This window comes from Anabrus simplex, chromosome 5 (assembly GCF_040414725.1).
Source record: "Anabrus simplex isolate iqAnaSimp1 chromosome 5, ASM4041472v1, whole genome shotgun sequence".
Classification (NCBI taxonomy): domain Eukaryota; kingdom Metazoa; phylum Arthropoda; class Insecta; order Orthoptera; family Tettigoniidae; genus Anabrus; species Anabrus simplex.
In genome coordinates, this window is record NC_090269.1 from 100,332,879 (window position 1) to 100,350,297 (window position 17,419).

At 38.7% G+C, this 17,419-nt stretch overlaps 1 protein-coding gene across 7 annotated transcripts in view; it reads right to left on the minus strand.

The window, feature by feature from the left end:
- The window catches only part of PolD2 (DNA polymerase delta subunit 2), a 119,338-nt gene that overhangs the window by 32,474 nt on the left and 69,445 nt on the right, over positions 1-17,419 (minus strand). For all 7 annotated transcript variants that reach the window (XR_010860176.2, XR_011018259.1, XM_068227575.1 and 4 more), the window contains exon 6: positions 10,236-10,328. Coding sequence is in view for 5 of the 7 variants with exons in the window: in XM_068227575.1 (XP_068083676.1) it covers positions 10,236-10,328 (93 nt within the window). In the remaining 2 variants the exon portion in view is untranslated. The remainder of the gene's footprint in view (positions 1-10,235; positions 10,329-17,419) is intronic.

A 17,419-nucleotide genomic window follows, 5' to 3' on the forward strand; every position in this document is an offset into this window, starting at 1 on the left:
GATCGAACCTGCCAAGTTGGGGTCAGAAGGGAGGCATCTCACCCGTCTGAGCCACTCAGCCCGGCCCCACCATCTTGCTTCCCACGCTTCAGTCGAGGAAGTAGAAGTCGGCCAGCAGCTGAATGATGCGGAAGTTTCCTCATAAAATGAGAGTACTGTGTAAATGGTGTAGTATTCGGTACAGTGCTCCATCACTTGCATGCATTATAACCAAAAAGCAAAACAGAACAGTTCAGCACCACCATCATCAAGTATCCGGCGCCATGGCTAAATGGTTAGCATGCTGACCTTTGGTGCAAGGAGTACCGGGTTTGATTCCCGGCTAGATCGGGAATTTTAACATTCATTGGTTAATTCCCTGGCTCAAGGACTGGTTTGTGCAACATCTTCAACATTAAAATTCATCATAGGTAGCTGAAAGTAAGGATAATTTGGAGGAAATCATACTGAAAGTTAACCTCATAACTGGGCATGACATATATTCGGACACTGAATGTTACAGGGTAATGGGCAACACGAATATATACGTACCCGTCTTTTACCGCGAATACCTCCTGGGTATGAAGAGCTACTTTGCCGCGTCATGTATTGTCGTCTTATTTGTCCGCAGTAGTCCAAATATGGCAGCATCTAGTTCAAAGCGTTAAGTTCGAAAACGAGATTATTCAGCACTTAGAGAATGATTGTGACAATTTATCTTCTCAGAAATCCAAAGATGAGTGGTTTGGATGAAGGGGAGTCTGATAGCAAAAGTGGTTCAGAAAGTGAGAATGAAGAACAAGGTGAACAACATGACGAATCGGATGAAGTCGAAGTGCTAGACATGTTTCAACCTTTTCCGCCGTGTGGTGTTTCACGTCAGAAATTTGTATTTTCTGGTGCTAGTGGTGTAAATGTGGACTTCGACGATGAATCCAGTGTGTTGGAATATTTTGAACGGTTCATAGGTGATATGTTTCAACTTATTGTCGAACAGACCAATGTGTATGCTAAACAGATTTCAGAAGCCCATCCGAACTTGAAACCAGGGTCACGAGCAAGAAATTGGGTGGATATAAATCCAACTGAGATAAAAACTCTAAATGGACTTCTAATGCTGCAGGGGATAGTTCATAAGCCAGAAAACAGTAAGTACTTCTCAAAACGGGAAAGTATTGCAACCACTTACTTTTCGAAAACTATCTCTGAGACAAATCACTGCAGTTCTAGTGAGGTAAATAACGTAACGGACCGTGAAGCTAATGTAAAATCTTTCACAATGTCACTAGCTTGATGTGCAATTCGTAGATATTCCTTTCTTTTATTTGTTTTAATTTTAGGTGCTAACATATGAACAAAACACTAAATTTCAAACAGGTAAATGACCTTGCAGTTATGAAAAATGGTTCAGAATGCCACGCGCATGATATTTATACATACCCCTTGCTTTTATTTGTTTCAACTTTCGGCTATAAAATATGGGCCAAACTCTCAAATTCCAACCAGGTAAATGACCTTGCAGTTAATATAAAAATGGTTGAACATTTCTCTAACATTAAAATTAATTAATTAAAACACCTTTATTTTACTTTTTGTATCGCAGATGAATGATATTAGTGATATTACTAATTTTCTGCCTATCCTACCGTGTAACAACAATCTGCTGAAAAAATACACAGGGCAGGTTACACCAAGCACATCAATAATACCCAGTTAAGAGGTTAAAGAACAAAGTAAGGGAATGAGACGGTATTTTAATATTAGCAAGCCAAAGGTTCTAATGACAGTGATCATTAGACCATTGATGGCCTATGCTGCAATCATCTGGTGGCAGAAAGTAAGTCAAGGAAATGTCAGCAGTAGATTGGATAGCCTACAGAGAATGGCATGCATGGCCATAACTGGGGCTATGAGAACCACGCCGACAGAAACCTTGAATACTTTACTAGACCTCCCATCACTATGCAGTTTCATAAAAGGACAGGCTAAAATAAGTTCAAATAGACTGGCACAATCAGAGTGTTGGAATGCACAAAGACCCAATCTAGTACAGTACAACCTTGGTAATTCGAAATCGGTTAATTCAAAATCCCACGTAATTCGAAGAAGCTCTCGTTCCCGGAAACATGAGATACAGTTTTGCATGTTATTTAAATTGTTTAATTCGAAATACGGATAATTCGTAATTCAAAGTACATTACCGAAATTCAGACTTTTAATTCGAAACTGCCTTTACATTTTAAAACAATAGTATGTTACAGAGTAATTTCAACTCGAAATTTATCCGCGTCATAATAGAACGCGTGTACCGGAACGTGGAGGGGTAGCTTTCCGCACTTACACTCACTTCAGTGGGTCTACAGTGCGCTTCATGATTGCCAAGTTGAATGAAATCGGAATTCTTTTGTATTCAACCTTTAAGGAATGCCGTAATATCACGCAACAGGTAGTGTGGGGGAAAACACAATGAGAGAACACTGGCGATGCCGACAGTTGACGAAAAAGCGTGGCTCATATAATAAATTCGAACAATACTGTCATTGCCGATGAAACAGCATTGCTTTATTTTAATGCGAGCCCAAACGGTCTTATGGTTTTAAAGGAGAAAGTGCCAGCTGGAGAATCGTACAAGGATCGGGTATGGGGGTCATTGTAGTGCGTTGCAATTGCAATGCACATGGAAGCGAGAAACTTCATCCCCTCGTCATAGAAAAGATTTTTTTTTTGTTTTTTGCTAGGGGCTTTACGTAGCACTGACACAGATAGGTCTTATGGCGACGATGGGATAGGAAAGGCCTAGGAGTTGGAAGAAAGCGGCCGTGGCCTTAATTAAGGTACAGCCCCAGCATTTGCCTGGAGTGAAAATGGGAAACCAAGGAAAACCATCTTCAGGGCTGCCGATAGTGGGATTCGAACCTATTATCTCCCGGATGCAAGCTCACAGCCGCACACCTCTACACGCACTAGCGCAGGAAAAGTTTGACAAGCTACAATGTTGTAAGGGCGTCGGGCACTTTCCATCCCAGTACAAAGCATCTAAAAATGCAAACAGTACAGATATCCAAAAAATAATGCATTTGCACAGGGGAACCAGCATAATTTATCCTCGTCTTTGAATTGTGTGATTATTTTTCTTTCATTGCGTGAGGTTATGCTCGTCAGTGATTTATCCAAGTGCATTATTTGAACATTGTAAATGCACCTTGTTGGATACATTTCGGAAATAGTTTTTCCATGGCATTGTAAAGGTTTAAACTGTGAATCGAGGTGATTGCATGTATTAATGGGTCTTAGAATACTTTGTGACACGGCAAGTGTTTACATTTCTGAAGTAAGAGAGAAGTGCCATGGCAGGAAATCGTACAGGGATAGAGTCATAGGAAAGTTCGATTTTAAGGACATCGGGCACTTTCTGTGTAAATACAAGGCATCTAAAATGCATACAGTATAGTACTCCAATGAATAACGCACTTGCACATGGGAGCCAGCATAGATTTCTCCTCGTCTCTGAATCGTGCTTTTTTCCTTCTTTCTTTCGTTGCATGAGGTTATATTTGGCAGTGGGATAAGCAAGTGCATTATTTGAATACTGTAAATGCACATTTTTGGATAAATTTTGGAAATATTTCTTTTTTCATGGCATTTGAAAGGTATAAACTGTGAATCAAGGTTAACTGCATGCAGTAACGTCCTTAGAATATTTCGTAACGCGGCAAGGGTTGGTACTTCTGAATTGCGAATTGGCGGTTAATTCAAAATCACGTAATTCGAAGTCCGATTTTTGAGTCCCAATGACTTCGAATTAACGCGGTTTTACTGTATACTGCAAAATTAACAGGGTAATAACAGAGGAAGTTCCACACGTGCGTTCTGATCATATGATACCAACGTAGATAGATAGATAGATAGATAGATAGATAGATAGATAATGCCTTTATTGGTGGCGAAGTTAGGGCTCAAGGCCCTCTCTTACACTTAGCCACTAGAAGAGTATACATGTACATAACTTATACAGTACTTACAAATACAAATAAAACAAATAATATTAACAGCAAAAACAATAGTAATAATATTAAAAATGACCATAAAAGAATCCTTAATTTTAAAATACACAAAGTAAAATACACTTAAGTGATGTAACTGCAATAATCCGTTCATTCATCCCATTCATTCATTCATTCATTCATTCACTCACTCAACAATTATCCAGCAAGTCAGCAAGATCTACTCAACAAATACTCGCGACACGCCACTTTAAACTTGCGATGAGGGGGATTTTCCCTAATGTTTACAGGTAGCAAATTCCATGCCCTGGACGCAGAGATTATGAAGGAGCAGTTGTAAGCAGCAGTGCTGTTTACAGGTATGGTAAGAGAGGAGCCAGATCTCGTATTGTGGTCATGATATGAAGAGAGATAAGAAAAAGGTGAAGAAAGATAGTTGGGAGTATTAGTGGAAAGTATTTTGTGCAGAAGTGATAACATGTGAAATTCACGGCGCTGGTGCACTCAAAGCCATGACAATTCCTTATAATATGGTGATATATGAGCATCATATCGCAGACTAAATATATATCTTACACAGCTATTGAAGCTCCGGTCCAGTTTCTTGTTAATGTCACAGGTAATTTCAGTCAACACAGTGTCACAAGAGTCAAGTATAGGTAGTATAAGAGAGTGAATTAGTTGTACTAGTCGAACCGAGAATGCATTACAGAATTGCTTCAGGGGATACAAGCATTTGTGTACTTTATTACATGTGCTTATCACCTGTTGAGTCCAATTTAGGGTCTGTCATAATCATTCCTAAGTTAGTCACTGAAGTAGAGTAGGGTATGATTTTATTGTTTAAAATTATTGGAGAGATGTCCTGTTGCTTGAGGGAATATAGGTTTTTAATGGTACCGATAATAATAACTTGTGTTTTATTCGGGTTTATTAGTAAATTGTTTTCATTTGCACAGTCACTAAGATGTTTTAGGTCGGAATTTATTTTAGTTTTTTTTTTTTTTTTGCTAGGGGCTTTACGTCGCACCGACACAGATAGGTCTTATGGCGACGATGGGATAGGAAAGGCCTAGGAGTTGGAAGGAAGCGGCCGTGGCCTTCATTAAGGTACAGCCCCAGCATTTGCCTGGTGTGAAAATGGGAAACCACGGAAAACCATCTTCAGGGCTGCCGATAGTGGGATTCGAACCTACTATCTCCCGGATGCAAGCTCACAGCCGCGCGCCTCTACGCGCACGGCCAACTCGCCCGGTATTTATTTTAGTAATTGCAGTATCAATATCACTCTGTTTTGAATGACAATAAATTTGTACATCATCTGCGTACACTTGCACTTTGCAGAATTTAAGAGCTTTCGATATATCATTAATTAGGATGATGAGTAACAGTGGTCCCAGGACCGACCTCTGAGGGACACCGAGGGTCTTACTTTGCCACCCTAAGTCACATTTCCCACTGTCACACGTTGTAGGCGATTTTCAAGGTAAGAGGAAAAGAACCGAAGCGACACACTATTAAAATTTAGTTCTCGAAGTTTGTGCAGTAGTAACTGAGGGTTGACAGTGTCGAAGGCACTACTGAGATCTAATAATGTCAGTATAGTCACGTCGCGTTGGTCCATTGCACATCTAATATCATCTGTCACTCGTAGTAAGGCTGTCACAGTGCTATGTCCTTTCCTCAAGCCAGATTGGAAGGGATTGAGGAGGGAATGCTCGGTAAGGTATTCAGTAACTTGTGTGTGAACAAGGCATTCAAGTACCTTGGATAGGGGTGGTAGGATGGATGCTGGACGATAATCTGAAGGAGAATCTAACTTGGAGCTCTTCAGGATGAGTCTAATTAGTGCATCTTTCCAAACATCTGGGAACACTCCGTTTGTCAGGCAGTAGTTAAATATATGTGTTAGTATACAACTTTGAAAAACCGCCTGAGACTCAGATAAAAAAAGAAGACTGGGATATCAACAAATGGAATACTGAAAAAGAAGATAAAGTGTGGTGGACTGATGGCTCAAAGACTGTCGATGGCACAGGAGGAGGGATCGATGGGGGAAGACCCTGAGAGATCAATCCAGATGAGCATGGGCAAACACACTACAGTCTTTCAAGCTGAAGTGATAGCTATCACATGTCTTGAAGAAAATCTGAAAATGAACTATAGGAATAAGAAAATTTTCATTTTTACGGGCAGCCAAGCGGCCATTAAAGCACTAGAAGCAGTCAGAATAATATCCAGAACTGTCTGGTATTACCATTCACTTCTCCTGAAGCTCTCAAAATACAACATTGTCAAAATAATATGGATACCAGGGCATGCAGGTATAGAAAGAAATGAAAAGGCAGATAAACTAGCCCGGAAAGGGGCAGAAACACATTTTGTAGGCCCAGAACCTGTATGCAGGATTTTCTATGGACAAGACCGACACTACATAGGAAAATGGGTACAAAAGAAACAAATGGAGAACTGGAAATATACTCCAGGATGCAGGCTTGCAAAGGAACTGATAAAAGGACCAAACAAGAAGCATACTAAAGAACTGTTGAAACTCAGCAGAGAAAATATAAGATGGGTAGTAGGACTGTTGACAGGACACTGCCATCTGAAAAAACACATACATTGAATTGGAGTAATAAGAGACAATGTATGTATGAAGTGCAATGAAGCAGAGGAATCAGCTGAACACATACTTTTGGAATGTGAGGCGCTGGGTAGAATCAGACTGTCCACTTTAGGACTACCAGGTGATGAGAGAGAAAAAAAAAAAAAAGACGACCCAATAAGAACAACCTGCAGCTTTGCATAGGAAGCAGATACATCTAGGTGGGAATGAAGGAAAAACATGGTAGCAAAAGATCTTAGAGGTCGACGCTAATTTGGAACTAATATTTAGAGGCCCCATGAAGAAAAGAAGAAGAAGAAGAAGGTTCTAATGACAGAAGACAAGTCTGTGCTATTACAGAGAAGTACTACATCAATGCTATGTATTTTAAAGGGTATGTGTTTCAGGTATATGAAGTGTAATGATGGAAAAAAATTCCTTATGAAACGTTCGGATATCACTGCTGCACGGGCCACATTCTTGAGGACAACGCATCAAATTAGACAAGAAGAAAATGCTCAAAATTATTACTTACATGAAACTTGGGTAAATCAGAACCTTCCCAGAAGTACTTGCTGGAAGTCGAATTATGACTGGGGAGGATCTGAAACTTCTGACTCGTAAGGGCGGGGGTTTAATAATTTGTCATGCTGGTTCCGCTGTTCCTCAAAGGAAATAAGTGTTTAGGTCCAAACATAACAGTAGCAGTGACTTATCATAGTGAAATGAATACGGTGACATTTACTGAATAGTTCTAAGTATGGTTTGAGCCAATGAAGTAGATGTTCGGACCCTTTAAATAACAAGCATCTTCATCAATAAAGTACAGTTTTTACTCCATCTAGTTCCAGGGTCTATAATTGTAATTGATAATAATAGCTACCAATCAATTATAAGGGATAAAGCAACAAGTACAAACTGTAAGACGGCTGATATGACATGTATGCTGCAGGTGAATTTCCAGCAGCAAAGAAATTGGTGACAGCTATGCAAGGGATCTGTGCGATGCCAGCGAAGTACCACATCAATGCTGAACATTTCAGAGGATATGGGTTTTAGACATATGAAGTGTAATGGCTATCCAGTATGTCAATTCCACAATCGGCTTCACAAACACACAGGGAGATGTTGCAGCTTGCAATATGCGCAATGCAGATTACAAACTTGATGCTGTCACTCATGAGCATTGCCATAAGGTTGTACGCTTGATGCTTTATCATTGCTAGTCCAATCCAATAGAACTTGTAGGGCTACAGTTTAAGGGATTCATGACGAAAAGAAACACTATTTTCAAAATTGCAGACAGGAACATATTAATTCAATAAGCAGCTGAAAGTACTACGGTGAAGGTAGGGGTGGATTACATTCAGCATGCTGAAACCATCCAAAACATTTACTTTTTAAAAAGGGATGTTATTATAGACAACACTTTGGAACCGGTAATCATCAACCTGCAAGAAGATGCATTCGATACAGATACGAGTGATGGAGAGAACATGGAACAATAAACGAGGCATGGTGGAGTAATTTTACTTATAATCTCTGATAATAGTGAAACCTCATTAGTGAGTTCCTCATTAACATGTTTTCCCGCTTAGCACATCGTAAATTCAAAGTCTCGATTCTCAGCGTATTAAATCTATATAAAAAATACCTCACTTATCGCGTCACAAATTTTTGCTATTACCGCTTAGTACAATCACATTTTTCGTAGCACTGAAAATGTTATATGTCATCCCTTGTGAAAGGAACGTGATTTCCGACTCTGGTAAGAAACAGCCCTCGCTACAGTTGCGTGATAACAGGAAAAGGCCTTGAATTTGTCAACTTCATACCATAAGTTGCACCTTCGGGGAGCGAGGAGTTAGCCTCAGAAATGTTCAGTTTTGCTTGCCGGTTTGCAACGAGATTGCTGAATAACACAGTGAGCCAGTTTGTGCTTGCATTTCGCATTCCATTCAGAAATTAGAAACTGATTTGTGTTGGGTGGTACAGTGAAGGGTAGTGAATATTTGTCGCCTTGTCACATTGTTATTGCTTTCACATTGATTCTTTGTTCAAATTTACACTGATATGAATATAAATCCATAAAAACTAGCCTACGTTAAAAGTGTCTTGTATTCTGAAGGCTTGTAGCTGAATAACCAGAATGGCTAGAACGTCCAAGGTAATCTTACGGGATGATTATATAACACTGAAACCTAACAAAACATAACCTAATGCAAGGTTAAGAGGCAGCTATTGCTTACTCTCCCGCATGGCAATGTCATAGTTTGCATTATCCTCCTATTCCTGTTTCTGTACCACCCATCATTGTTCGTGCCACTTAGTATAGGAACACAGGACAAACACAAAAGGGGAAAAGGATCCCAACAGGATCATTGCTTATGTTTCTTTCCTTTCTAACTTTTTACTGCCCACATCAAGACTGAAGATCTCTCAAGATGCCCACCCCCATGCATGCTGATGCCCGCCCTCTTGATGAAGCTGGGAAGCAGAAACGAGTTCATCAGGAGATGAGAAGTAGAAGAACTGGGACTGATGAGGAGAGAGCCTGTCTATTTGTTGACGGCAGTATATGAAGTGATGGAATGTGTCCTTCCCTTTTGTGTATTCACGTTTGTCCTTATCTCCTCTTTCTGTCGCTTCCTCTTCACACTCTGGCCTGCCTTTATGTTCGTCCTATTTTGTGTTCCTTCTCTTGTTCTTTGTACCTATCTACATATAACTTGATTTCACACTTGTTTGTTCCTTTTATCCCCTAATTTTCAATTTCAAAATATTGGGGAAGCCTATAATGAGTGAAAATTTCAAATGATGTGCATTAGATTGCCTTAGTTTGAAAGCAGAAAAGGGAACATCTAGCATCTTTAAATCAACACACAAAATAGTTATTTAAATATATATTTACACAAAAAGTGATATTGGACATTTAAACAGTTTCGTGATAGCACCATTCTGCATTACCACAGCTGGCTGGTCACATGACTAAAAGCTGCGTCCATGCAGCACCATACAGAGTTCCAGGCTGTGCAACATTGCAATGTCCAAAGTCTTTTGACTAAGGAATTAAATTTTATTACTTTGTCGGTATAATCTGATGGAAGCCACTGGCAGAGTGATGTCCTTCCCTGCAAACTTAGCCCATTCTGACCAACCTCTACTTGCTTTAAAATCCTTCCCCACAATACCAAGACTTTGTGCAATTTTGTGTGCTTTAAACTGCATCATTTCATGATTTACAGCATTGCCGTTGTCTCTTGCTTCTCTAACACACTCCAGACATCCACATTTTCATATTTCCGTTTCTTCACACTGCAGAAGGAAATGCATTTTTCTTTGCTCACCTTAAGGATTTTCTGCAAATGTTTTTCCTAATTATTTTTTCCCCCAAAATAGTTGAAAATGATGGGGGGGGGAAGGGTGCCATACACTAGTAAACACAGTAAGTTGGATATAACTATACTGAATGCATGTAGTAAGGGACACCACAAACAGAAATATATCATTGCCCAGAATTCTAAAGCTGCAGGTCGTCTAGTTTTACACTGCATAAATTGTAAAGAGTCCTGTTTGTGTAAGCATAAATTAGAGGTGACATTAAACTCCTTCGTTCTTGTTACAAAAGTTATTTCCATTATACTCACCTGAGGGAACATACAGCAGTGTAAGGGCTGCTGAGGTAGCATGTGGTTGGCTGGATCAAACTCTCCAGGCATGATGTCGACGTCAATAAAACTCTAGAACACAAATACAATCATATATAATCACAACTCTTACAGAAGACTGCACTTTATTCTAAGCACTTTAACCTCTTAATTTAAACATCCAGATATCTCAGGTTTTTAATTTTAAAATAACCAAAAATATTCAGATAACCCAAAAGAATGCAGTAAATAAACATAAAACCCTAAATATAAATAGCTTGTGCAAGTACATCTATCTCTAATTTTGCATTTTGAAATCTCAGATAAATTCCTGTCCCAGTGCGAGGGCAACAGCCACCATTATATAGTACTGCACCAGCTGACAGGAAAAAATTGGAAATATGCTTGAAGACACCAACATTATTAAATTATAATGATTTTTTTCTGCTCTAATATCAAGATGGTTAAAGGTGAAACTTTTTATTTAGATTAGAGTGGATTAAAGAGTGTTAATGCAGGAAGAGATACTGCATCCTTGGATGATGGAACTGATTCCAACACTTTCAATGTTAGTTTCTCAAGTACCAGGGTATGGAGGGAAATGGGCATGCATTTCTTTTAAAATATATCTCAACACTATTTGTGAATAATTTTGAAAATTATAATTCTCCATAACCTATGTTATTAATACATATTAATTTTTAGCAATTAACAAAATAGAAATTTCTGGACAAATCCTTATTTATACAATGATATCTTACGTAGGGATACCCAAACTTTTTTTATTTAATTATTTTACATAAAGGGCTAATAACTTCAGTGATAGATCAAGGGCCACAAGTACAGTTTAACAAAATTACATAAAATGTAATATTTTAAGGAATGTCAAAACAGTTCAGACTAATACCTTCAGATGAATTTACTTGTTGTTTTAGTCAGCTTTGCAAAGCTTAGTGTTATAGGTACAAAAACGTGTAAAAAAAATTACTCGTATAATAAGAACTGGTGTTCTGAACATTACAATTACTGAGGCAAGACTCCCATTTCCTGCATTACATATAAATTCTGCACTTCCCTGAAAGCTCTCTCTTTTTTTTTTTTTAACACTATTGAAAGAAACACTGATGAAAAGTGAAGGCACAATGCAGCGATAGCAGTAAACAAGATGCTAGTAATGTCACTGACCGCTGACCAGGGTAAACTAGCAACATCAACACTGATTGAGAGTGGTGAGACAATGCAGCGACAGCAAAAATAACATGCTCATTCAGTCATTCAAACTCTTGAGGTTTCATAAATGACGAAGAATATCAGTAGAGTTCGTGGTTTATAGCCTTTAAAAATCAGAGATTTAGCGTTTTGATTTTCAAATTTAGCGTTTTGTAGCAAATTGGTTAAAAATAGGCATAATTTGCTAAACTGCACACACAACAGTTGGGAGTAAAATCATACTGTTTAATCACACATTGCTCGTCATGCAGTTTTGAATTCACTATGGAAAATAAGACAAACATCAACATAAGACTGCAAGAAGCATTAACGCACGCACAGGAATATGCTTATTTTCAAATTTACGAACACAATTTCAAAGTGAAAAATACTATTCTGAACATATTTATTTATCACAGTACAACACACCTACAAGGAAGAGGAATTCCAATGATGATTAATGTACAACATGCCAATTGCTTAAAAGGTGTCCTCCTTCATTTGAGACCGCATATCAGTTACAATTATGTTGTAGTTGCTAAAAACAACTCTACATCGACACTGTTCGTAGAGGCCCAAATGGACAGAAGTGCTAAGGCAAAGGAAGGACTGCAAAACATTTTTTTCTTCAAGTCTTTGATTGCAGAGTCGGCACATCAATATAGGCCATCTGTATCGTTTACATAAAAATGTCCCGATTTGTGGTTTTCGGCATGCTGTTTGGTCGTCACTTCGCTTCTACCCATGGCTACCAGACAATAAAATAAATCGCTACCGTACTTTTAAACAGAACTACTACTCAACACCAATGTCAAGAATAACCGACTAAGATCAGGGGTCAACACACAAAGAGAATGAACGTGGTGCTTGAAAGTGTATTTGCTGTTTGATTGATTGTTCCTTGCAGTGCTCTTTAGCCAGTGAAAGAAATTCCACGCATTGAATGATTTAACCCTTTGGCCTACCATTACTTGTGAAAGGAAATATTCCCTTACATACCATTTATTTTTTCGTCACTTTAACATAAATTTGATTAATCACATAGGCTACATAAGAATACATAAAGCAAAGTGAGCTTTTAGCTCGTCTATAGTAACAGGAAACCATTGTTTTTGTTCGTAAGTATTACTGGTTTCAAGGGAAGCAGATAAATTAGCAAGAAATGTAGAGGCATAGGCATTGGTTTCCTTAGTAACATGATCCCAGAACTGTGGGGTTAGAAATTCATTCCCTACGTCCATTTTTTCGGATTATTACCCAACCCCCTCCCCACTATAGAGTGAATTTCAAAAACTGGTTTACATGTTACAGAAAGAGGCTTATTGTCAACAAGATCATAATTCCAAGCATCATTTTACTATACTGTACTTCTCACCGGGCGAGTTGGCCGTGCGGTTAGGAGCGCGCAGCTGTGAGCTCGCATCCGGGAGATAGTGGGTTCGAACCCTAATGTCAGTAGCCCTGAAGATGGTTTTCCGCGGTTTCCCATTTTCACACTAGGCAAGTGCTGGGACTGTACCTTAAATAAGGCCACGGCCACTTCCTTCCTATTCCTAGGCCTTTCCTGTCCCATCGCCGTCGTAAGACCTATCTGTGTCGCTGCGACGTGAAGCAAAAAAAACTAGACTTCTCACTCGTTCTTGTTGTATTCTGGTTTTGTCACGTAGTTTCAATTGGCACTATCATCTCAGAACTGAAATCGGAATCACTTTCATCACTGTCAATTGAAGAAGAAGAAGAAGAAGAAGTATTTTCACTCTCCAGAGAAACATTTCCACTTTCAACATCACTATTTTCAAACCAGTTACGAATAAACTCATCCATGTCGCGCTTAGACGCCGCCATGATTGTTTACAACGAGCGGCAAAATGAGGTGCTTTTTATTTTCCGTATTTCAGCTCAGAGTTACTATTTACACAGAGAAAATAGCTTCAGGTATCATCTGACATCAATCGGGTAGGCTGCAAAACAAAGAAAATAAATCTCTCCTACCAGCTAATTGCGATAATGAACTTATAAATCTTCCGTGCAGCAGGACGGAAGTGTCCGTCAAAGCATGTTACCGCTTTACGATCGCAATGGGCGCCGTAATAATTATTTCTCCTGAAATAAATAACAACATATATCTTATTTTGAAGAAAAATGCATCGTTTTTAAAAAGATATATTTTTATTTCGTATAAAACTGCGAGTTTCGCATCTATTTCGCATAAATTGTATAATTTCGCATTTTGAATCAATTTCGCATTTTATCGCTAATTCAAAATCGCTAAAAACCACTCGTACGGGTCATATAAGATGAAGGCACATACAGTGACAAAGTTTCGACATATTTCGCATTTATCGCAAATGCTAAAAATCACAAACTCTAAATAATAGTTAAGCCCATTCCAATGCTAAGATGGTTCTTTCCAGCACTTTTGTTTGAAATGAAAATCCATTATATTTTCTGTAAAATAATTCTGCTCAATTTATGATTAATTGCTTTGAATTGTTTTGCATATACCAAAGAAAAATTACACTTTTTGTCTTCCATCCCTTCTTCCTCATTAAGTGCCATGTCTGGTCCCCACACATCAGCGAACACACTGGAAAAAGTACCCCTTCCTTCAGCTAATCTGAAGAGTTGCACAGTGTTGCACATGTCGGTCCAGTCTTCAATGTTTTGAGCCATGACAACGATGGTCTATCAATTCTTCACTTCCCTTGTATTTTGCCTTGTGAGCAGATATCCTAGATGTTAGGCCTCTTTAACCAACAAGCATCAACAAGCTATTTTGACTTGTAATATCAGATCTAATAGCTTGCATCTTCTACCCCCTTAGAACATGCCTAAAAACTGTATTTACTCACATAACGCCCCGCCGCATGTAATTTCCCCCTCAAGATTTTTAGGACCTATTTTCTGAATCAATATTCTTGCATTTTTCGCATGATGCCTGAATTCCACTAGCATCTTCGGAAAGAAACTGAACACCCCTTGCGCATCTAACAAGCCTGTTTCCTGGATTCCAAGCATCTATACATATCTCTGCAAACGGAGTGTCCAAGGCCATTAACCATCCCTTCCAATTCCCTACTACCCTGGTCTGCTCCCCAGGCGGAACCAGAGATAAGGAAACAAACAGCTGCATTCAGTCTCATAGTAACCAGACGAGGGAGCCCAGAAAGAAGAATTAATGGAAGCTAAATCCAAATGTCGATCGTTCCTTGGCCCAAAGCGCAAAAAATTACCTGAGATAGATAAAGAAGTGCTCGACTTTGTAGTGGAACTGAGAAATGACAGCATCATTGCACTGTAAGAAATGATGCATATGAAAGTGAAGGACATAATTTAAAAATGGCATTAAAAGTGCTCAATTTAAGGCGGGCATGAGATGGACTGTTCGTTTTATGCTGAGACATGGACTTTGTCTGCAAAGATGAACCAAGCTAGCTCAGCGTCTATTGCGTAATTAGATGGACAAAGTATTCAAATTTCATAAGTTCATCATCAAACTTAGATGAGAAAATGATCTTCTTCTTTCTCAAATCAGAAACGCGGACCAACCTCCCGTTTATTCTGGTATGTCATAAAATACAGTACAACAGTGCATACGAAGGGTATATCCAGTGCATTAATTAAAACAACAGACACGAAGAAATTATAATGTATTGGTACCATCATGTTGGCAGTTAAGATATAAGGTAGAAAGCTCCACCATTTGTCGTTTTCAGAAGAAAAACTCTGCCGAAGTGCAATCTTCCCACTGGAATTGTCCTTTGAGTGCAGGAAAGAGGATGGATGTCAGCTGATGCACTCAAAAGACTGGCTGAAGGCTGTGTAGAATCAACACCCTGGAGCTTTACTTCATAAAAATCCAAGCTTGTTCTGCACTATTTTTGTGATCATTTAGTGGAGTCCATTAAAAATGAGATGTCCCATCTCAACATCATAATACCAGGTGGGGTAACATCAATTTTACAGCCACTAGACCTTTTGGTGAATAAACCATTCAAAGATCATCTCCGCTGGTTTTATGGGGAATGAATGGGATCTGGTTCTCATAATACCAATGTAGTTGGTCCATTATTGAACACTATAAATTTTCAGCATTAAGAGACCCAGCATTGAAAAACTGAGCCCTTGGATTCTTCCAAGCTTTGAAGCCGACCACGGAATAGATTGCCATAAAAAGTTTCAAGAACACAATCTAACGTGATGGATGGCTTGGAGGACAACATAATGTGGGACAACGCACTGGACATGAACAAGTCTGCTAATGAAGATTATCTGTCTACAGGTACATCTTCCAAAGAAAGCTTTGGAGAGTAATGGACTAGCATGTCGATTTTATTTACGCACTTAATGAGCTCATTTTGATTTGCACACCTTTCATGCCTGATATTTATTATGCATGTTTGCGTTGCTAGGGTTGACCCCCAATCACCTGCATTGCCATTGTTTTGGAACTTGAACACGTCATGGTGTCTCACAACCGTAGTTTAGTTACTTGCTTTCAAATATTAATTTGATAAATAACTGAAGTTTTTGAAGCTGTATATCTCAATTTTACATCCGATTTTTTTGTAATCACGTAATATCCACATATCCCCCTCGAGTTTTAATCTCTAAAATTTAAGAGAAAAAAAAAGCAGGAAATTATGCGAATAAATATGGTAGGCTGTTTTCCTAGCCTTAACTCTGCTCTAGTTCTCAGTAACTTCGTTATTTGTTACGAGATCTGTCAAGGGTCCCTTCATTTAAACCCGATGAGTGCTCCACCTGCCTACAGACGGGTGCTCTCGCCACAATGTTATTTCGGGTCAAAGAATCTTTCAGTTATTAACCACAGCGGAAAGTGATGATTTTAATTAATTGTTAAGCGATACAGAGTGTGCTGAAAATATTGTAAGCCAGGTAAGAAGATCTGCCATGTATGTACTCACTCCAGCCAACAGCCTGTGAAAGCCGCTAATGGTGCTGAATTTTTTTAAGTGCTTCACACAATGAAAACCTTCTGAAGGTATCAAATGTCAAACAGACTGCTTGTACCTGAGAAATATTTACAATTTATGATTATATTTCTGTATCAGACATCCCTATACATTTTGTAGTTGTCATGTCCTCGATGAGTACCACAAGTTTACAGTTTACATTAGCTGCCTACAGATTTTAGGAAATAATTTCGTTTTGGGATCTTTAGTTTGTTGTATAAAGATGATGTACATATGGGCACAAAAAGTGTAATTTTGTTTTCCGTCAAAATAATACTGAATATAAGTGTAGGATTTTCTATTTGCATTCAGATTTATAAAGAGCCAACATTTATAAATAGTTAAGCTAATCACCTCACTGATAAGTTAAAAATTGAAGCTTCTACAAATTTTTTTTTTTACATACAAATGAAAAAAATTAAGCACTGAGGCACAAAACAGTCATTTGGTGACTCAGCACTTCAAAGGTTAAAGGCCTATAATCTGTTCATACAAAAAACTGTTACTCCAGGTCCCTGCTCCACAAAACAATATTTACCAGATAGAACACTTCAACATCCGTTTCCCAAGTTTGAGGTTAATATGATAGCCACAAAAAAATGGCCTCAACTTTCATATGAACGATCTGTAAGTCTCAATACGGTGTCTGATCTCGCTTTCAGGGTCCAGATTGTCTGTTATGATGCACCTAAGGTAAGAGGACTGACTCACTCTTTTTTCTTCTTCTTTTATGACCACATAGGATCACTTTAGTCTGTCCGTCGTTCAGGTCTCTTTGAAGGGACTGTTTGGGCTTTGCGGTCCTCCCAGTACTTCTTCAGACGCTCCGATCTTCGTGCCCTTTCCTCAGTTGAAAATATGCATGTTGTTGGTTTGTTTTGTGTAAGGGTAAAGCGGAGGTTTGTATTCTTGAGATTTGTATTCAATTTCACCTTATTTGTGGTGTCTTCTGTTGTAAGGCCTATTTCCTTCAGATCCTCTCTTACTTCTCTGACCCAT